Source organism: Pseudopipra pipra, chromosome 2 (assembly GCF_036250125.1).
Source record: "Pseudopipra pipra isolate bDixPip1 chromosome 2, bDixPip1.hap1, whole genome shotgun sequence".
Classification (NCBI taxonomy): Eukaryota; Metazoa; Chordata; class Aves; order Passeriformes; family Pipridae; genus Pseudopipra; species Pseudopipra pipra.
In genome coordinates, this window is record NC_087550.1 from 79,842,522 (window position 1) to 79,865,588 (window position 23,067).

Sequence of the window (23,067 nt, forward strand, 5' to 3'; positions counted from 1 at the left end):
CTTAACACGGAAGATGGTGAGAAGTATATATAGTAAGAGACCAGCTGGCAATTCACGAATGCTTTGATGATTCAAAATGCAGGAGTAACAGGAAAAAGAGAACTAGGTCAAATCATCAAGGACAAGTGTAACAGCAGAACATTTATACAGCAACACAAACTCAGAAGGGTCACATCACAAAATGAAAAAAAGTAATGCATGTAAAAAACAAAACCATAAAAACCAAATTCCATAGATATATCAGTAAGATGAGCAGAAAGGAAGGAGTTATTCTAATATTCATTGGGAAATAAAATGGGCAATGCCAAGAAAATAGAAGTGCCTTTTTCTTTCATTTTTTCACAAAAAGGTCAGCTAGAATCAGACAGCAACTACAACACCAGCAGAAAGGGAGCAATAACAAAAGCAAAACCAGTGAACTACAAGACACAGAATTCATAGAGAAGTTAATCTGTTTAAATTGCAATGACTGGTTAAATTCACTCCAACAGGTCCTATACAACCCGGAGTAACCTTAACTGTTACCTCTGAGAAATCATGAAAAATACATGAGAATCCAGACGTTTGAAATAAAATAAAACAATGCCCACATGCCTACTTTTTAAGAGGAAAAGAAATGAAAGGATAGTCTAAAGAAACAAAGTTAAGCTGATTGGTCAAAATTACCCAGAAAACCCCCCCCACTTTGACAAAATATTTTCTAAGTGACACTCTAAAACATAGAAGGATATGATTAATTTTTTGCCAAATAAATATTTTAGTCATTTATATAGAGCCAAGTATAATTTTTGACTTGGAGAGAAAAAAAATAGTCTCCCCATGAATGCAAAGCTGTAAACACATCTTATACCTTGACCTCACAAAGGCATGAGAATACCATTGGAAACAGTGTGAAATATGCCAGAAAAAAATATGGGCTGCCTGAAGTTAATATAGAATGGGTACAAATAACAGCTGGAAAACTACAGTTAGATACTAGCACGCTGTGAAAAAAATAGTAAAGATAACATTCTGTATTGGGTCCCTCCTTTGTCTGGCTCCAACAGATAATTTTAAACATTTGGATGAAGGAATAAAAATATGCGTATGAAGACCAGAAGTGCTACCAGGCTGCAATGGCCAGGAAGCATACAAAGGAGAAGCCAGAATTCCATTGACAAACTGGAATAATCATAGAATTACAGAACGGCTTGGGTTGGAAAGGACCTTAAAGATCATCTAGTTCCAACTCCCCTGCCACGGGCAGGGACTCCTTCCACTAGACCAGGTTGCTCAAAGCCCCATCCAACCTGGCCTGGAGAAATGGTCTAGCCAAATAAAAGAAAAAAGAAACCATTCAATAGGTGGACATTCGAAGCTGTACAGAAACAGGTTTGTCTTCTTGTGAAAATCCCATGTCTCAGATGCCAGAAATGTCTCAGCATGCCAAGTAAAGCCAAGCTTAAGCATGGACTCTCAAAGATGATAAAAACACTCAGCAAAAGAGCAATAATGAAGGACTCAAATAATGAGCATCAAAAACCTGGACTTTAGTAAGGCCTTTGGCACAATCTCCCTGGCCCTATCATCCTCATGGAGAAGGTGTTGAAGTACAGCCTGTATGTGCAAACAGTGAGATGGACTGAAAACTACCTGAGTGGCTGGGTCCAGAAGGTGGTGATCAGTAGCACAAAGTCTAATCGGAGGCTAGTGTACTCAGGGGTCAATACCGGGTCCAGTCCTGTTCAACATCTTGATTAATGACCTGTATGATGGGGCAGAGGGCACCCTCAGCACATTTGTTCATGGCACCAAGCTGGGAGGAGTGGCTGATATGCAAGAGGGTCATGCTACCGTCCAGAGGGACCTTGGCAGGCTGGAGAAGTGGGCTGGCAGGAGCCTCATATGGTTCGATAAAGGGAACTGCAAAATCCTGCAGTGAAGCCTCCATCCTTGGAGATATTCAAAAGTCATCTTTTGGACAGTCCTGGACAATTGGCTCTAGGTGACCCCGCATGAGCAGTCAGCTCAGGTGACCTCAAGGCCCCTCCAACCTCAGCCATTCTGTGATTCTGTAATTGAGGTCTCCTCCTGAAAACCATAATCTCTGTTCCTCTGTTTTCTTTTGCAGCCTCAAAAAAGTCAATACAGTCATACAGAGAATTGCAATTTTATTAAAATTCACCAATAACTAAACTTCAAAGAGAAAGAATTTCAATTAAGAAACATTTTATCTTGTGCTTGTTCCTGAGTCAATACGCACAACACACGTCCCCCGACCCTGCCTCTAACTGCAGAAATCTCAGTAAAATGGATACAAAAGACTGTCATTCAGCAGTGGTTTCAATCTTCTTTTTTTAAAAAAAATAGTGATTTGAAAATGTAAAGCACTGCATAAGTGCTAATTATTACTATGAGATACACACATGCCAACAGAAGTAATCAGTCTAACAAAGCATTTTCCCCTAACAGGGCATTGCTTCCCACTAGAAAAATCCTGTGTCAGAAAACGAAACTGATCTTTCATTGGCACCTGTGCCTGGTTGAAACTGGTACACCATATGTGGTACACCAGAGTGGGCATTGTGCCACTCTAACAGATGGACAAAACTGTAAGCATGCCAAAGAAATAGAGTATCTAGCTTATTTTTTTTAAGCTAGAAAAATATAGTGTTTCAACTGAAAACCAAAAGTGTTGCTCAGATTGTCCCTCTTTAGGAGTACATTAAGTCTAAAAGCGAGGGGTTTCAATAAAATACCTATGTAAACCATAAACAAGCCACAAGGGCTCCTCCATTTAGACTGCTAGACTTAAGTATAAGCATTTCTAGAGCAAGGATGCATACACAAAGTGCTTTATAGTGTAGAATTGACTGATCCTAAATTTACGAGCAATACATTGATAATGCACCTCAACTCTGTCTTCCTAAATGCTAATCCTATTTCAAGAGACCTTATTTTCCAGTGTCCTAAATGCACCAGGTAATGAAAACAAGCTCCTTAGAAGTGAAGGATATGAAGAAAATGCTACATTTAGGGTACCAAGCTTAGTATTATTGTAAAGTCAAACTAACAACATCCCAAACAATTATTATCAATTCAGACACTTAGGCATTCAGCATCTCCTTCTTCAAAGGTAATTAAGAAATTTAGGGTTCAGCCAGGTGACAGCTTGTAGCAGTTTTAGAAGTGACCATCTTCAGGTGAAACACACTAATTGATTCTGTGAAAGCACCTACTCCATTGAAAGTTGAAGCAAACCAAGTTATGTTGAGCTCCTGCAGGAAGTTTTAATTTTTAGCTGAAAAGGATCATAAACACTCGTATTCCACTAATGTGCTTTGTCTGCGGGGATGGTGCCTTTCAACTAAACTACTACAAATACTCATCTAGCCAAGCTCTGAGATTTCCCTTCTCATGAATTGCTAAGCAAAAGGGGAAGAATTACCTAGTCTTACAAGATCACATAAGAATCCACTGTTAGAATTAAATTAAGTTTGAAATCTCCTTGTGCACATTCTATTTCAGCTCATCTCAGTGTTTCACTTAACAATGAAATAAAAAGAGCAAATGCCATTCTTAAACATATCCAACCATCTCAAACTCATTACATACAGGCTACACTAAAGGAAGCATCTATGCTCTCAATTACACGATCTTGGAGAACCAAAAGTTAACATTAACTCTAAAAAGAAAAAAGTTATTGTTTTTCGTCAGCCCACTAAAATTATAAAATTGTTAGGTTTTCCACTTACAACTATTCCCTCCCAATGTGTTCAAATATGAACAGTAGGGCACATACTTGAAAAATCAGGGCCTATATGTTTAACAATAGTAAATATCTCTCAACCAATTGCAAAATAGCTAACAAATTCCCCATATCTTAACAATGACCTCTTTCACACAGGAGACCTAAATATTTTCAGTCTGTAGGAAAACCTCCATAATACAAACCACCAATATTCATAGAACTCATCACTACAGTCTACTTTGCATGCTTTATTAAATTAGCAACGAACAAGTGGATGATTAATGGGCAACTACACAGAACAGAACAAAACAGAAACGCACAACCAGAACAAAGCCATTTTTAGATGTCATAATGCATAAGCAAAGAGTTGATCCCCTTTTTAATAACCAGGCCAATATTATTCACATGGACCAAATCATGAACTCCTCATTTTACATTACTCAGAGATCGCCAATGCAGATGGCAAATACATGCAACTGGATCACTGTCAAAACTGAAGACAAAGGAAGGCAAAATGAATACTACAGCAGTTTTAAATTGCCTTATGAATTCCCCGAGAAGCTGCATTAAAATTCAACAAAGTTAATAACCCACAATTCCCTTCAGAACATACCTAAACAGTTGTCAGCTCTTGCTGTCTCCAAAGCCTATGCAGTGGATTTGTCCCCACAGTTGTGTTTAAAATAGCAGGACAGAATGAGAACAACAGATTAGTTCTTTGCAATTATAAATGTTATCCTATCAAAGATGGTAACTTCAAAAACTGTATATTGGGAAAAAGGAACAGAATTGTAGAGCTTCAATAAGACATAATTATAGCCCACATAGTGTTAAATGCCTATACTTAAAAAAAAATGCTACAGATTCTGGGTAAAAGAAAGTGTCTATCCATAAATCCACCAAACCCCCAAATAAATCAGGCAAACAAGCTGGAGTATATCTTGAGCTTTACAAAAAAACCATTATTTTCCTTTGGAAGTCTTCCAGCCTGACACTGATATTTTTCTGACTGTTTTCACTATTATATATACTTTCTCCATAGTACTCCCAAATCCTCCTCAGATATTTTATGAGTTTTTACTTCCCCAGAAAAAAAATTAAAAATATTTACATTCATTTTCTCAGGTGAAAACAAGCACTAACCAGTCTTTCACACATGACTTTTGACTCCTTTTCTTTAAAGAATGACAATTTATCAACTACATCTGTGCTAGTGAAACAAACAGATTTCTTGAACTCAGCCATCCACAACTTTCACATTGCCTTGCTGCAAGAATAGTCAGATGCTTTATTAAAGACTTAGATAATCTATCTGTCTGATAGTAGCATTGGGATGCTGCTGGTAACAAACCAGTATATGGCCACTGAGGACCCAACCATATCAGTAGCATCAGCTCAGGCTTTTCAGTGTTCGTTTTACTCTGATGCTCACTTACAGTTCATTAATAAATTGGCATCAAAACACGTTTTGGTAACTGTATTCAAAAGACAATGCAAATGCAGTCCACAAATCCTGAAGGTCTTAAGAGTTGTACCCTCTTTTAAGTGCTCCAAAAGAGTCACGCTACTATGCATCTATTAAACAACTAAGAAAAAAAAATCAACTCTTGATAGTTCTTCTCCTACTCCTTGTAAAAATTTGGTGAGCTAAGCACTACATGTGAAAGTCAGATTCAGGAACAAGGACACATACAGTTGACCTACAGTTTAAGGTCATGCTTGCCTTTAATATATAAAAAAGCTAGCAGAACAAAAGGAAATAGGATGTCAGAACAAACTGGTACAATCTACTTTTGTGTAGGATCATCATAAAGCAGCTCTATTTGTTTAGAAACATAAGCTTGATGCAATGGAATGCACAGAGGGGTTTTTGGTTGTTTTCTCCCCCTCTTTCTCACTAAGAAAGACTATTCCACAAAGATAAATTACCATTTTGGTCTGACCTACAAAGTGAGGCAACACCAACTTTTAACTGGCACTAGAACTACAAATATGCATGGGCAGTATCAAAGACATTCTGGAAGGAAAACATTCTGAGAGCAGAAAAGGTATTTTTTCTTTGCAGCTTAGGAGATACTGGCTAAATCTGTTCTTTATATGTGCATGTTCTTTACCTATATTCAGAGTGAGACCAACTTACATTTGGGATGAAGAGTTTTTGCTGTCATTGACTCCCTCAATTTATGCAAAATCAAACTCAGCTAAACTCAGATAAGAAGTTCTTTACTCCTTATTTATTCTATTATTTAAGAATGGCTAAAAGAACTGTTCATGAAAGGAAATTCACACCACCAAAATGGAGGCATCCAAGGGTAAAATTTTCTACTTACTTTACAAAACTACTGAAGAGTCATACTCTACTACAGTCACTTCCCCATATTTGATTATCTTGAAGCCTTTCATACAAAGAATCACAGAAGGAGCTCAGGTTGGAAGGAGCCTTCAAAGATCATCTAGTCCAATCTTTTGTGGGAAAGGGAGCCTAGATGAGACCACCCTGTCCAAATGCATCTCGAAAACCTCCAGTGATGGGATCTCTGCCACACCTCTGGAGAAGTTGTTGCAGTGACTGATTGTTCCTGCTGTAAAAAATGTCTTTCTTATATCAAGGTGAAACCTTTTCCAGTGCAAATGTACCCATTGCCCCTTGTCTTCTCCATCTGAAGAGCGAGCCCCCATTCTCTTTGTAGATGCCCTTTCCAATACAGGCACTTCCCCCCTTTCCTATACAAGCACTAACATTCAAACAGTTGCTGGCTGGACCAACCTCCACTCCCAAAGGAAAAAAAATTATTGCCAGGGCAGAAAGTAAAACTGATAGTGGTTATTGGGGGGTTCAGCTAGAGAAGACATGAGTACAGTGGTGAACAGGACTGCTCTTTTGGGCAAGCTGGAGGAATGGACTTCATGAAAATCAAACAGCACCATACAACAGTCAAGGCTGTGGGATTGTCTAGGCAGCAACTCTGCAGAAATGGGTATGGAGTTCCTGGTTGATAAGCTGAAGATGAGTCAGTAGTGTGCCTTTGCAGCAATGAAGGTTAAAGGAGAGACTCAAGTATGTAACATGGACAGAAATTCTTGCGTACAAAGTCTAAATTTCCTTAAGAAGTTGCTGAGGGAAAGGCAGGCAGTGAAGGTTTGAAAACTGATTTGAAAGACAATGCTGGCAGACTGTAGCTTTACTTGGCAAATTTGCTTAAGAGACATAGCTCCTTCCCTATTATGATGTAACGTCCAACAAAAAAGAGTAAGTGCTGCTTAGTATCTTGTCTTCACAACAGTTTCCTTCTTCTATATCAATGACATGAATTTCAGTCCAGGGTTACTATTAAAATGACACTGACTTCTAAAAGCTATCAAACTGGCCTTCACAAGTTGTACAAGCACTTTGAGTAACATTGCATTCTTAATAATTTCCGAGATGTCCTCCATAACAAAATAATTAGAGTCCAACATAATAGTCTCCAATGGTCATCCTAAGAATTTGGCTCTTGAGTTTTCAAGTAAAGATTATTACCTCTGCCTTACAGGCGTACCCATACCAATACACTGGAAAGCACACAGCCATTATTTTCATCTGTCTAATTTACTCTTCCACTAATACAAGCAACATCATAAGTACAATCATATCCAGGAAAATAGGTGAGAAAAGAAAAAACCAACAAGCAAGAAGCCAAGGCCAATTTTTATCAAGAAATTATTAGTTCAGTTGAAAGAAATGAAACCTACTCAAAGGGAAGAAAAATATATCAGAAGTGAACAGGAATCACCCTAAGTATCATTTGAAGTGGCAAAGATTAGGTAAATTTATTATATCAACAATAGAAATATGCAAAATAGTTCCAAACAATCTAAACAATTAACAGGAGCTATTCACAGCATCTTACAGCTCACTGTGCACTAACTTACTCCCCTCAGCCTACACTAAGGTCTCTATGATGCCACAACTATGTTGTTAAGCTATATCACAAAGTCAGCTCAGATACTTCTAAAATACACTGACAACTCTGGTTACTCATTACAGGCCCTGCCTATTGAGCCAATATACAGCCTCTTCAAAACACAGCTCCTTATGGGTTCACCAAATGATTCCCATATTTCCTGTGGTGGAGCACATTAGGATACCAGATTGCATGTGCTGCATAGTTTTTCATAGTCATGAATTCATGCATCTGCACCAAGATAATTTCTCCACAACTGTATTTGAACTGCCAACCTGCATTCAGATCAAATAGTACAACAGAGCTAAAAGCTGACTAGAAAAAACATCCTGAAAGGAATTGTTCATATTAAATACAGCTGTCTTACAAAAACTATGAGTAACACTGTATTCAGCACTATAAGCCAGCACTTTCCTATTGCAGAAACTTAGAAGGCTTACTCATACAAATAATTTTTTATAATTCATTAAAATACAAGTGAGGTTGCTCAAGTCTGTTCCCATTTAAGACATCGCAACATAACAACATAAAATATAGTAAAATATTTAAGAATATACATATGTAGGCTTAATTTCTTTCTAAAATACGTATTAAAATACTTTATTATACTTCTAAACAATAAAACATTTAGCAAATAAGCCTATTATAAAATAGACTTTTCTTAAAATAAATTCATAGTGTTTAACAGAGACTAGGGACAGCAACCTTTCCAGTACTTCTAACAATAAATACCTGCTAAAGCAGGGTTTTTTAAAATATATATTATGAGGGTATAAACATTAATCAATTTAAACAAAACAATCTGACATTTTTAGTTTTGTTATTCTTCTCTGAAATGTACAAATGCTGAAAATGTACACAACAGAAAATTAAAGGGACAAACAGAATGCTTACTTTCTCTAAAGGCTTTACAGTAGCCAAGGAATGACAACAAAAAGAACAGGGCACACAGTAGGTCTGCTCTGCCAACAATCCCAGCAACCTTAAAAAAAAGAAGAAAGACATTTCAAATTATCAGATTTTTATTCTTAGAAAACCTGAGATAAAGGTACACTCACAAATACAAATTGCAATACATAAAAGAAGACCACTGTATCACTGCTTATTTTTTTTTAACTTGGTTTATTGGATTAGTGATACCCAGTTTTTTAAGATGCATCCTAATTTTCATTGGGTATTTCTTAGTAGCACCTACATAAATGATTTGGCTTTAGTTTATGAAAAACTGCTGTTTTAAGAAATGAAGAAGGACTTCACTGAATAAAATTTAGACTCTATACAATTCTATCTTTTGGATCAGACTGCATTTCAGTAGAACTCTTAGCAAACATGGAAATATAAAATGGTTTTGGTTGGAAGTGACCTTAAAGACCATCTAGTTCCAACTCACCTGCCATGGGGCAGGGACACTTCTTACTAGACCAGGTTGCTCAGAGCTCCATCCAGCCTGGCCTTGAGCACCTTCAGGGTTGGGACATCCACAGCTTCTCTGGGCAACCTGTTCCAGTGCCTCACCACCCTGACAGTAAAGAATTTCTTCTTAATATCTAATCTAAATCTACTCTCTTTCAGTTTCAAGCCATTACATAGCTTTGAAGCCAAACATCCTGAACCCCAACAAAATTGGCAGCTCTGCTGAAACACAAATCAAGACTGTTAACTTTCAGAAGACAAGCCAGCTTTCGAATTACAGTCTGAATACTTAGAATGGACAAATAGCTTCCAGCCTGCAGATCCAGGGCAAAAAAAAAAAATTCCACCTCCAGCAGCTTTTTGTGTTATATTAATTGTTTGCATTAGAGCTACCTCCAAATGCATCTTGTAACAGAAGCTGTACTAATGCAAAAGAAAATGACAAGCGCCTTCTGGGACCTTTGTACTCCGGATCTGTGCCAACGTATTTAAATCAAGAGCAATCTCAGGGCTATCAGCAAGCCCCTAAAATGTGTTTATAATAACTTGCTGAGATACAGCAAGTCATATTTTTGCTTCTTCAGTTTTCACACCCAAGTGTCAGGATACACCAAAAATTTTTTGTGGAAATCATAACATGGGGCTGGCAGGGGACTGTATAAGCCCTGATGCTGGAACCCCTCTAGAACATACACAGCAGTGGTTGTGGAAACACCCCTTACTTTTCAGTCTAGCTCTGCTTCCTGAAGTGCTGGGTGCCATGTTTTTAGATGTACAAAGAGGCCTTTCTGAAGCAGAGCAGGACAGCAACGGGGGTTTTTTAAAATTCACTTTTTGAGATTATGTTTCAGGGACAAAAGCAGTAACTTCAGTTCTTGTATAGTACAACAGTTGTGCCACTTTGTGTGTGATACATAAACAGGAAAGTAAAGAGATCAATTGTGTCTTCATTTTGTTTAAAGGCACCTGCTTTTAGGAAAAGGGCATTTTTGTGTCAGTCTAACGATGGGGCAACTATTTCTAAATAACATTAGAGAGAGAAAGTGAAGTGTAGAGGCATGAGAGTATGACTGATTCCACTGAAGAGAGAATCTCCCACTTTACCCTCAGCTTCACCTGAGCACCATAAAAGAAGAAACTGTTTGACTCCTAAATTCAGTTCAGGAAAACTTCTTGATTTATCTAAAGCCATGCACCTAACTTCTCTGCTTCTTTTTCTATCATAAAGAGGAATTACAAGAATTAACTCAATAGCTGTGGAGTGATTTGAAAGGTGAAAATAATGAAGTGTCACTCTTTTTCATGAGCCACTCTCGCTAATGAGATAAAAGTAAAGGTGAACTGACACAGTTTTGAAAATAAATGTCCACTTGTTACAACAAAGAGATTAAGGGGCTAATAACACACACGGCCTCAAATGACTCCAACAGTACAATGTTTGCAAGATCAGGCATAGAGACACTGGTAACAAGGCAAATTTTAAATTACTATCAGATATATTATTATGCCCATGATTCATTTAGTATTCAATTACTGAAGTGTTACAGAGAATAAGCCTTTTTTAGACCAGAGAACTACAGCATAAGACCGTTTACATGCAGGTAGAAAAACGATAGTGTTTTCCTTACATAGGTACTGAAAGCATTACACCTTTCAAGATCTGTTTTACATGACAGTTTGTTTTGCTGTATATACCAAAACCCAAAGCAGCAAACAGACATTATTCACAATTTTATCTCAAAATATGTCATCTCATTTCAAAACTAGGATGTCATGATACTTAAAACTCACAGATTTAAAATCACGAGGAATGCTTTTTAAGACATGCTGCCAGACACACACTCATGCTAGAGCTGTAGCAGTATAATAATGACTGCTTCAGTGCAGCAAGATTTATTATTCACCATGTAAATGATCAGAGGCTTTTCTTCATCCTGGATCTTAGAAGAGACATGATATATGAGCATGCTACTTTTTTTCCCCCTCCTCTTCGAATGTTTGCCCAAAGCATATGAAAGTCTTCAAACTTCAAATATGCAAGCAGACTGCATTATTTATTTGAGAAGACAAAAGGCTCATTAATATCTGCATGCTAATTTAGATTTATTTTTAGAGTCAAATGGAGTTAAGAATAAAACTATGGATATTGATAAAGGAGTCAATAGTAGGTCTATTACAAAGTTAAGACTCAAGTGACATTTCTCTTTACACGTCAGAACATCGGAAGCACTGAAGGCTTGTTTTACTTTACTCTGACATCTAAAACTGGTTTTTGAGAACAAATACAAGGGGCCCTTCTGACACTAGCACAATGCACTCTCACAAAGAAGTTACTGTGCAGGCAAGCAACCACCGGAATGATTGGCAAGATGTTTTAGCCACACTGCCAAAAATGGTGCCAAATTACTTATACATAACTGTGCACCATTTCTAGGTTTCAGATACATGCAAGGTCTCCAGTTAGCTGAGAGGAATAGCTTTCAATAACCTTTTCCCCATCAATCATGTGCAAAGCAAATGCAAGATGCCAAAACGATGGTGTGTTGTGAATAAATGAAAAATCAATGCCACATATGCAGAACAAGGTGCAATAAGGATTCAGTGTTCATTGCTAGGACAAAATCAAAATTAAAGCTAGTACTTTTGCTGTTGCTCAGACTGTTCAAACTCTAACAAAAAAAAATATCCCACATTGGGTTAATTTTATATTTCATTTATTCATTACTACAAGATCAAGAAATCAGTGACCACACCCAGCAAGCCCATTGGCATAAGGCTGTAAGATTTTCTTAGTACAAAAGAGCTTTTTAAGAACACCATCTTCTTTTCACTATAATTTCCACACAAGGACTTGAGCTTTGGCCAGGTATTTTGATTGGCTGCTATACATGTACCATGTTTCTATTCTGCATCTTTACAGCTTGAACTTCCAGCCACTGTTATGCTTTTGCCTGCAGTATTAAAGGGCCCACTACTATCAAATTTGTGTTCCCTAGGTACATAATTACAGACTGTGATTAAAAAAAAATCCTTACATCTTCTCCTTCATATTAAAAATATAAACTCATGGAGTTTGATCTCTCATGACACAGGATGATTTCCAGTCCTTTAATCATTTTCACGGCTCTTCTGAGCCCTCTCCATTTTTCCCAGTGTTGACCTTGCAGCATGGATGCAAAACTGGATGCACTATTCTAATAGTCACATATAAAGTTCATATAATGCCCCTGCTCCACCTTTCTATCTCCTTGATTTTTTATCAAAGCAAATGGAAATGAAAAGTAATTAGGGAAATCCAGCAGTTAGGGAAACTCTGTAGTTTAGTCCTACACTTCTTTAGGTATTGTACTTAAATGATTTATCTTCTTTAATAAGGCCTAGCCCAGTGGAACTACAAGCCTTTGGACATACTAATCATAATATTTGATTGTTCTATTACGACATTTGCCAAGAGAAGCGTTAAGAATATATAAAAGTAATGTGTAGAGTATGAGGCTATGACAGAATTAATTAGTCAAGATGGTCAAGAACTGTAAAGATAAAAATCATTGCAGATAATTATTCAATACTTACACATTCAGTGTGCACTGGATGTACAGCGAAGAGCAAGGCAGCCAGAAGAGAGGACTTTGGAGCCAGGTTTAGCCGTCTTCCTTTATTACTGAACTGCAGTCCACCCAGTAATATTGAGAACACATCAATCATCAACACTGAGATAGTACAATGCAGTATTATATTGATGACATGGAAACCAACTGGGTAGAAGCCTCCAGCAAGAAGGTAATTAATTCTACACAGATACAAAAATATTAAGGTTAGAAATTACAACAATGTTTAGAAATATGCAAATAGAAAAGCTAAACAACCCTACAGCAAGACCATATGCACACAGAAAAAAAGCTGACACGTCTCAGGACACATGGTTTACCATTTCACCACCAAAATCAGCTAGAAACAATGTCCTCATCTTAACTTCAAGGTATTCTTATGGAATATCATATTTAGCACAGTATCTATCCTCTCTAGTTAATGCTACTATGTTAATCGTACTTGAAGTTACTTAGAACTGGCTTTTGGTTGACAACACAAGTTCAGAGTTGCAATGCAGGAGTGTCTTGTGGATAAACAACCCAGTTTACTGGGGGGGATACCTCTGGGCTTAAGAGCAGCCATGTCCAAAACCAACTTCATGAAATTATTTTAATTAAATCCACACAGTGAGGAAACTGAAAGCACAGAGACTGTGATTTCCACTGACATTCTAATTGAAAAGGTCCTAGTATTTGGACTGACAATGTGGAAATTACCTGGGTACAATCAGTATCCACCCAGAAAGCAGTCAGCACATCTTAGTAACTAATTTATGAGACTCGTTAGAAAGATGTTTCATACAAGCATTAGAATCAGAAGGAAGTGTAAGTTCAGTCTAAAACTCTATTCAAGATAGGAAATCTGCAGTAAAATGGGAAGTGAGAAGAAAAGGGGGAAACATCTCATTATTATCCAAATACTTTTATCAGTAGGTGAGAAATACAGAAACTCAGTTTGAATAGGGAATTTTATATAGTTCATTTGGTCAATCTGCATCTGGCATGAGTGAAATCTATTGAAAAACCCTAGCCTATTATAAATATGATACACATAAAAGTTGGAGCGTAGGGAAATTAAGGAAACCAATTTTTCACTTGTGAAAATAGCGTTTTATGGACCACCTCCACAGGCTCATCTACATTTTCAGATATAGTAATGGTTGTATCCCAGTTTGCTCATTAAACTAACCAGAATGTTACTAGAGATGGAATATACCACAGAGACCTTGAAAAAAAGGAAAGCACGTAATGTGTAATGCACTGAAAGCTTTAATAGGTTTAGGACTGTGACACATTCTATGCGGTTGCATATTTTTTGTGATGAAAATGTGAAGAAAGTCCATCAGACAGCAAAACCCACAGTGCCAGATACTTAAAACACTGACACTGCACCAAGAATCAAAGTTCTTGCTTGAATATGAGGACTAAGACTGGGACTACTTCTTCTGCACTTACTTAATCCCTGGCTTAGAATGCACACAACTGCAGAATGAGCTCCAGGTCCCCATCAACAACATTGAGTCACATGGGGAAAATAAGAAGATTAAGATTGAGTCTTCAAAGATTCTCTGCATTACTGTGACAAACTTCTACTGCTTGCTCAAATCTTTGTGCAAAAAACATGAGCTAAGCATCTACAGAAGTAATCCTCTTAAACCGTTAGTTATTTGAGAACATCAGCAAGACATATTTACAGGCAGACATCTCCCTGGCTATGATTCTCAGACACAAACACTCACTTAAGTTAGACTATCCGGGGTAGGAGGTGGGAAGACTATTCAGTGACATGGTGGCAAAAGGCCACAGTACATTGATGCTATTTATAAAATAAACCATTTGACAGGTAGCGGGAAAGTAGAGAACAGAAACTACAATAGCGGTATAAGTGGCAGCATGGCTAAGGGAACATACATAGCCTAGTTCTTTGATGATGTGACCTACATACTAAACCATACTGCCCTAGTACGAGCTATATAAGAGCATAAGATGAAATCTCTGGAAAGTACATAGAAATATAGAATGTCAAAATAATGTATACTTTGGGAAGGGACCAAATGGAAAATTAAAACTCAATTTGAGATTAAGGTAGTGAACAGGAAAATCATATTTAGGGAAGATATCCAACTACCTTCCAGATACTTTGTTTCTCTCCTTTTCTGTTGCCTCCTCCCTAAAATCAATTGAGCTAATATATGTTAAAAAAAATATTCAGACCTGAAGCAAAAAGACAAGTCTCACCTGAAAGTTAGGACAGTTAGTGGTCGATATGACTTATGACTGGTATTGCTGCTGAGTTTGCTACCCCAAAAGTCATGATACCACAGGTCACCAAGTGGGGTTTCTGCCCTGAGGTCCTGAAAGGAAATATCATAAATTAGCAGATTCTTTACATTTCTCCTTTGTTCAAAGCAGCTAAAATACCAACAAGTTCTAATAATACAAACTCATACTAACATGGACATAGCAGTTTTGTTGGCTCACTACTGACATTTGACAAGGTACCCAAGTTTGCAATGAACATCTGAATGCCTGACATCATAAAGGCCCTGATCTTGGATTCTGTAAGCAGGCATAACTACATGAAATTTAGAGCTGTGCATATTCACAGTGGTTTATAATCTGGTCAATAGCTGAGATATGAAACACATAAACCTTATAATTTTGTAAAAAGTTTTTGATTTTAGGTCTAGGTTATCTTGCGAAGCAGGCCAACTACAAACAGCTGCAAACAGCTACTGTTTTACCAGTGTCAGTAGCACAACTACTAATGAAAGCATGAAAGCAAGGAGACTAAAGATAGAAAACAACAATTAGTTCTTTTTGAAGCCTTACTTCACACAGGACACTATTCAAATCGCTTTTTCTCAATTATTTCTTAAAACATGAAATCAGGAATCAACATCTCTATATGCTACTCTAAAAGATTAAAAGCAAAAGACAGAAAAGTAATGAATTATTTTATTTTGGGGTGCAACTGGGGACATTAAAAAAATGCTACAAAAGAAAAGTCTACTCTTTCCTTTTATCTCCAAGCCATGCTGATTATGAAAAGATCCAAAAAATGTAGGATGTTGAATGGAAAGCATTCCATTTGGAAAGGAAACATAAGGATCTTGGTAGTACCTGCCTCAGTTTTCTATAAGGACAAGCCTGGATGCTCAAACATAATACTTGCCCATTTTCTCCTCTTCCCTGGCGCAATTAACTATGAATTTATGCTATAGCAAATGTGCAGCTTAAAAACACTTGAGAGAGAACCTAGGAACAAAATTGTACTAGCTAGTATTACACCTGCAATCAGCAAGTTACTCTACCCCCACCTTCTGCCCAAATTACAGCCAAATTTCTAGACCCTAATAACTGGCTGCTGCTAAACTGAACCTAAAATAACTTATTTGTTGCTGCTTCTCTCTTAACATATTCTTTCATCCATCCAAAAACAGAATAAAAAAAATCCAACAAGATTTCTATCACTTGATCAAATTCAGCCAGTATTATATAACTGATTAAAAAAGAAGTAGAAAGGGGAAGTAAGCTAAAATTCCTAGCACACTGTCAAATGAACTGAAGCATTCTCTAACAGGTTACTAATCAATACTCAGAAAAGAGAGCAGGGATAAAACTGCAGTCTGAAAAGTCCTATACTGCAGCTGTCAATTAAGGCACTCTCAGGGAAATTCTTAAGAAATCAACACTCACAGGGGAATCCTATTTGGGTTTAAGAATTATCAAGGTGAAAAGTTTCTTCACTTTCTCACAGATGTTTCTACTGCCAAGTAATAGCTAAAAATTTCTTCTCCCAGAACTTCTCTAAGGCAATTTTAGCCCTAGGCACCGAAATTCCTGTTCCATTCCTCACTGGTATGCACGAACCCTAAAGGTTATAATTTGACTCTCAGAGCAGGACCGCACTCAACCAGCAGCTCACTAAATCAATACAGCCTGCTTTTCCAGGGCAAGTTGGGAAAGGAGGTACACCAACTTCTATTGAAGTCTTTGTACTCTGCAGGGGACAATTGTCAGAGGGTGGTGTGGCCCTAAGACTGTTTTTCCAACCAGCAGCACTGCTCCTTATGTATATTTGCCAAAGAAATGGACTATGAAAGAGAGAGTTTTCTTTTTCACTGTTAAAAGTTTAAAAGTATGTCTTTATGTCACAGATGGTCTTCAATAACTTGAGATGGGAAATATATTTGAGATGTACAAGGCTTGATTTCCCTTTCCGCTATAATCAGTCATCTTTTGTCTTCCATTGAAAGAATGCAGGAAAAGCTGAATGCATGGAATTACTTAGTGATTAGATTACACTTACACATGACCTAAAAATCTTCAATTGCGTATCTTTCTCTTTTATCCAAGTTCTGTGAGGAAGTTCCTTACATTAATTTTCCTACTCGGTGGACTTACCCTAAAACAGGAACAATTTGCTCTAACAGACACAGCTGTTTAAAAGCTACATAGGATTTCCTCTTTAAGAACCTAAAGTAGATATCAAAGAATCTCTAAATATTTGATTAGCAGCAGCTTACAGACAGCAGAATTCAAGACTTGAAGAAAGGTCAGTTTTTCTATAGAGGCTTATGAAAATGACATATTGTGTCTGAAGCTCTGCCTAATCCAACTGTTTGTCTTGCCAAGCTAGTAAATAAATAAAGACAAAAGTCACTGTCATGTACCAGTTAGAATGCTGCTTAAAATGACAAGAAAGCATATGGAAAACAGCCTTCAACTCCAATAAAATCTAGTAACAGAATGTTCCATGATACAATAGCCATGGGGTCAACTAATGGTGTATCTTTCACTAAAAAAACAAAAAAAAAATTAAAAGATTAGGGTGATGCAGGTAGTAAATACTGTGTGGTAGCCAAGAAAATACCAGTGAGTAATGCTCAGTAAATCTACAAAATTACTTCAACTGCTGTCTCTCCTATTGAATAGGAATAAAATTTGCTATGCTTTGCTTAATAAACTGTGCCATTGCTAGATGCTCTCCCTCCCCATTAAACTGGTAAACTCATTGTCTCTGCATTTTTCTTGTGGATTTTGTATTTCCATATATTTATATGACCCCTGTGTTAAAATGATATTGTCAAAGAACCCTTATTTAATATCTAGGGAATAATAGAGGATTTTGAAGTGAAAAATAGAATCAGCCTCACAGTTTTTCAGACATACAGACTAAGTATAAATTAATTTATTTAAGCAGTTGGTTGAATTTCTCAGTGTTGCCAACAGCTAGAATCCTAGTGTTGTTGTGTTGCATGGAGAAACTGAAACATTTTGAAAGTAAAGACTGAAAGAAATGGAAAGAGATTACAAGTGTGGAAATTGCACATTAACAAAACAACCTGTCTTGTTTCAACATCAGTCTTTTGTTCATTCTTTCAGGAAATATTATAAACAGGTCCCAAATAAAACTTTGCAGAATGAAACATTGCCTAGAGCTCTGTAATTTACAACACAATACTTCTTTAAAAATAATCAAACAACGTTACAGGTTCTTAATTTGTCTACAACATTCTCTTGAAAGCTTTGTGATTTATTTCCAAGCTGGCAGATGTATTATCCCCCCATATATTTACAACTGAAGGTATGATGACTTACACGTGCATAATAGAAATTTGTCTAAGGAAACAGTAATTCTGCAGGATTCTAAAAGACACATTATGATAAGATGCCTCCAAACCTTGTGCAAGGCAAAAAAAAAAAAGTGAATTGTGTTCTTCTAGTGGTATGAGCCTCCAGATTATCCTCCTTGTAACCCCATGGTTTCAGGAAAACAGAACCAGCAGATAAATGTGATTATTTTTACCGTGTGCTTTTCTTTCCAAACATTTAATGACTACCTTCCAGAATAGCATAAAAGCTGCAACACCAAGACCCATCCATGGGCATAGGCTCACTCACCCCTACATGTGATCCTATGAAGTGTCTCAACAATTGAAGACACTCAATTCCTCAAAGTCAAAAGAATCTCAGCTAGAGGTTTATTTGAGTCACATGTTAATGCCTAAGCATTTCAAGGACTGTTCACTGCAAGTATGATCAGTTTTAAAACAGAGCACAAGGATACTCTGCTTCTACTTAAAAAAAAAATACTGTTGTCACAGGAACTTTTACTGGGGAAGAAGCATAGGAAAAGGAAGCTTTGCTTCCTATAACATTTTTGTGGTATAAACCACAGCTGGAGGCTCCCTACACCCTACAATAGCTTAGTGATGCATTATGTGTCTTGCAAACAGAGTAAGTTTGTTTCACTTGGCTTATTCATTTGTGACCCTGAGGAGATACTGAAAAAAATCTCCTATTAACATCAATGGGTATCAGAAAAGCCTACTGCACACTCTCACTGACTTAGAAATGAGCATAAAATTAGACCTATAGACAGTCTTGATGTACAGGTACCCTGTGAATAAGCATTAATAAACATCACATACAAAGTTGCTGCAACCCCAGGTAATGCTTTATTAGATGATAAGCAGGCAAAGTCCATTTGGAATGGCAAAAAGAGCTCCCTTCCCCTTGAGCAGTTATCAACACTCATTAAGCAGAGCATCTTACTTGCAAAAGAATGAAAGGGGATGCATTCTGAGGTGGGGGGGGAAAGAAGCTGTTTAATTTGTTTCTATATTAGAACCCAAGTCATGTTATCGAGATAGCTTTAGGAGTAAGATTTCGCTAAGCATATTTAGGCTTCTAGGTTTTTGGTAGAGCACTGCTGCACCTCTTGTTTTTCAGCCTTAAATAAGGCTTACTTTAAAAAACACCCAATAAAACAAAACGGAAAAATGAAGTTAAAAAAAAAGGAAGCTCTTTACTAGGCTGAAACTTTGGGTCTACTTAGATCAACTGTTGCATTATTTTTTTTCCTATGACCATTTATGCCAAAGGGTCTGAGGGAAAGAAGAGAGACAAACCTTATTATTGATGATGGCTTCAGAATCATCGAAGACAAAATCTCCATCATAGCTGTTAGCAAAGCAGAGGAAGGAAATTAAAGCCACAACCATTTTAGCCCAGTATGATGGAAGGAGGAACCATGATATGTCATGGTCCAGATTAGGTTCTGTTTGTGCCATTCTGTAAAATGCTTGTTCCAAGCTGAGAGCTTCAGCATTATGTTGGTTGAAAATCTGAAATACATACATACAAATGCATGGTTATAGTCACATTTCAATAAAAAAGAATTTAAAAATGGAGAGTTGGGTTGGGAGATGAGAAAGCTGTATGAAGTTCCATACAACCTTACATTTTTCTCTCAGTGCATTTCATAATTACTGGAACATACCTAAACGTAATTTTGTACTTCAAACAGGGAAGTAAAGGCAGAGTTTCTCATGGTTGGAGCAGAGAGAAATTCTTAGATTCTAAGATAAAGCTTTGCTCTAAAACCTAGAGCAAATCACTGTTTTTTCTGTTTCTTACTGTTCAAGTAATACAAACAGAGGTATCATGGAGACTGTGGAGCATTTAGAAAGTTCTGTAGAGAATGATAAGCATTATAATTTCCTTCCACGTGTGAAAAGCAAACCATTAGTTGCCAAAAGAGCTCAACTCTCTTCTGTTAATCAAATTAAAGGACCTAGTCTCACACATTTCCCCATGCAAGGAATTCATACAAGCATCACAGACAGACATATGGAGATAGGAGTTAATGGAATAGGCCCTAAATCTCAACAATTTAAACAATGAGACAACAAGACGCATAGAATTAAGACTGATCTAGTGTTCACTAGATCACTCTGCACACCTTAAATATAGGCTAAAATCCACAGCTGTATTCATGGGCTCATGAGGTTGTTGAGGTAGATGAAAAAGACCCTACAATCCTAACGCACTGAGCAATCCATCAGTGCGGAGGTACTAAGGCTGGAGTTTTACACCCATGAGCCACCTTTACTCGGAAGGATCTCTTTCAGTGCTCCAAAGCCAGCCTTCTGCCTGGACTGCTATTCTGCCTCTGCTTCTCGGGTGCTCCAACTCTACTGGGACTGGTCTTATTATCAAGTGCTGGTATAAATGGCAAGGGGAGAAGGTTACAAATGGAAGGAAAACTGCAGTGAAAACAGGGCAGAATATGAAATTTTTATTTGTAAGCCCAAAGAATGATAAGCACATATACTAGCCTATCTGCAGTTTCTTCTTATTTATTTGCTTTTTAAATCAAGCATTGCGCTCCTGAAAACATTGCATTTAATATCTTTATACAATCTAGGAAAAAAGCTCCAGTGCACCCCTGAAAATATTGCATTTAATGACTTTATACGATCTTGGAAAAAAGCTCCAGTCATTTGGCTTCTGGAACGGGCTCGATCATTAGAGCTGCTATGGCAATTGCTCTGTAGCTTTCTGTTTTTGCAACACTGAATTCCAGTCTCCGCGTATTCCCAATTCATGCACACACACATGCACAGGGACAGGCGGTACTCTCTGTCACATCAGTGCCCCTCCTCACTTCGGGGACCGTATAGCGGTGCTCCCAAATTCAGATAAAATCAGTAACCTGGAGCTGTACAATCTGAGAAGCTGGAGCTCCCCGGCTGAGCAAAGCAGCAGCTCTAAGAGCAAAACCTTTTCTCAAAGTAGTTCACCCTTGCGCTCTTAGTTTGACGGAAACAAAGACGGAAAGCGTGGCTGTTAACTGAGGGAAGTGCACCGCATTGCTACCAACAGCACGGATACAGCATCAGTGCCCACTAGGCAATTAAAATATTTAATCTACTCAAAATTAATTTCGCCCTGAAAGTTTCTCCAATTACGCTTGTTCCATTGATCCGGCGCACAGCTGCTGCCGGCCCTCTTCCCCGCGGTCCAGGAGGCCGGGCCGCGGCGGGGTCCCTTCTCAGGGCAACGCGGTGACCGCAGGGGCACCGACGAGGGACAGAGGGACCGCCACCTCCCTGCGACCGGCGCACACGCCACTGCCCGGCGGCGGCGGCAGGGAGAGAGGGAGGGAGGGAGGGAAGGCACCTCCCCGCCGCCCTCTCCAGAGAAAGGTGAGCCCGAGCTGACCCGGAGAGCACCGGCCCCGCGCCACAGGCACCCCCGGCAGGGCGGGACGGGGCGTCCCGCTGGGAGCGCGGGCGCCGCCGGAGGGCTCGCACCGAGGGTCGCCCTGGCCCCGCAAACTTGGGGGCGTCCCAGGCGCCCGGCGGGCGGTCCCGGGGAAGGAGCCGGCCCGGGAAGGCAGTCGGCGGGCGCGGGGCAAGGCTGCGCCGGGAGTTCGACGGAAGCTCTGCCCCGCTCGCCGCTCCCCTTTTGTCCTGGCGGCGGCGGCGGCTCCGCCGTGGGGAGGGGGGGGGCCTGTCCCGGCTAGCCCTCAGCACCCCCCGGGCCGGTTCCGCCAGCGAGCGGGGCACGGGCGAGACCCCCCCCTTCCCCTGCGCGGCGTTACCTGCGAGGACACGAATCCCGCCCGGCATCTCCCACCCGGGAGCGAAACTCTCGCGCCCGGCGAGCCCCGAGCGGAGCGGCCCGCGGGGGAGGGGCCGCGGCGGCCTCGCCTCCGGGAAACATCCCCGCCGCCCATTGGCTGCGGCCGCGGTGACGCGCGGCGGGCGGGGCCGGGGCGGGGCCGGGGCGTCGCTGGCGGCGGCCGCGGGGCCCGTGCGGGTCCTTCCTCCGCCCTCTCAAACTCCGCGCCCCGCACAAAGGTGGGGGCCAGGACACTCCCAGCGCCGCCCGCGCCGCGTCTCCGGGGCGCGCCGCCCCCTCTGCCGACAGGTCCCTGTCCGCTCACCTGGCTGGCCGCGGGGCGGAGGGGTGGCCCAGGTGAACCGGGGTGTGCGGGGCTGCCCAGCGCGGGGGGCGCGGAATCGCGTGTTTCCGTGCCCCGAGTCCCCCACTCCTCCCTCGAAGACGAGGTTCCTGCGGCGGCGGGCGTGCGCGAAGCGAGAATCCCCCCGGAAAGCAGCTACAGAGCCAGTGGAGCCGAGCGGAGCGGGGGGGTCTTGTCGTGTCAGGGTCTCGCTGCCCAGAGGGGATACTTGGGTGAGCTGGGCACATTAGCAGAGGGTTCCAGCCTTTCTGTAAGGGGCCATTGTGCTGCAGCCGGGGTTGTTGCAGGTGCTCCCCCGCAGGACAGGTACTGTAAGGAGGCAACAAAAAGGCTGTGTCAGGTGTACATAATTTTCATCACTGCGATTTCCTGGTAAAAGAAAGTGTGATTAAACACTGAACTGGTAATACCAAATGCTCGGCAGAAGCTTCCCTGAAAAAAACCCGTTAAAATCTTTATATGCTGAAACTGGTTGAGAAATCCTGGCTGTATGCCAGGCAGTGACATATGATTTGTAGTGGGAATTTTAAGATGTTTGCATTATCAAGTGTCAAATTAACAAAGTTATTTCGTGACTCCTTTGAGGCTTTAACTCTCCAGTGGAAGCACTGC

The 23,067-nt window shown here is 39.7% G+C and overlaps 1 protein-coding gene across 5 annotated transcripts in view; it reads right to left on the reverse strand.

The window, feature by feature from the left end:
- The window catches only part of TMTC4 (transmembrane O-mannosyltransferase targeting cadherins 4), a 59,888-nt gene extending 37,667 nt beyond the window's left edge, over positions 1 to 22,221 (reverse strand). For 4 of the 5 annotated variants that reach the window (XR_010428425.1, XM_064646091.1, XM_064646089.1 and 1 more), the window contains exons 1-5: positions 22,072 to 22,191; positions 19,595 to 19,810; positions 14,916 to 15,031; positions 12,661 to 12,877; positions 8,569 to 8,656 (exon numbers count right to left, since the gene is read on the reverse strand). Coding sequence is in view for 4 of the 5 variants with exons in the window: in XM_064646091.1 (XP_064502161.1) it covers positions 8,569 to 8,656; positions 12,661 to 12,877; positions 14,916 to 15,031; positions 19,595 to 19,756 (583 nt within the window). In the remaining variant the exon portion in view is untranslated. Of the gene's footprint in view, positions 1 to 8,568; positions 8,657 to 12,660; positions 12,878 to 14,915; positions 15,032 to 19,594; positions 19,811 to 22,071 lie in introns of all 5 variants that reach the window. The other variant, XM_064646090.1, reaches the window with a different exon arrangement.
- Positions 22,222 to 23,067: the final 846 nt, after the last annotated feature.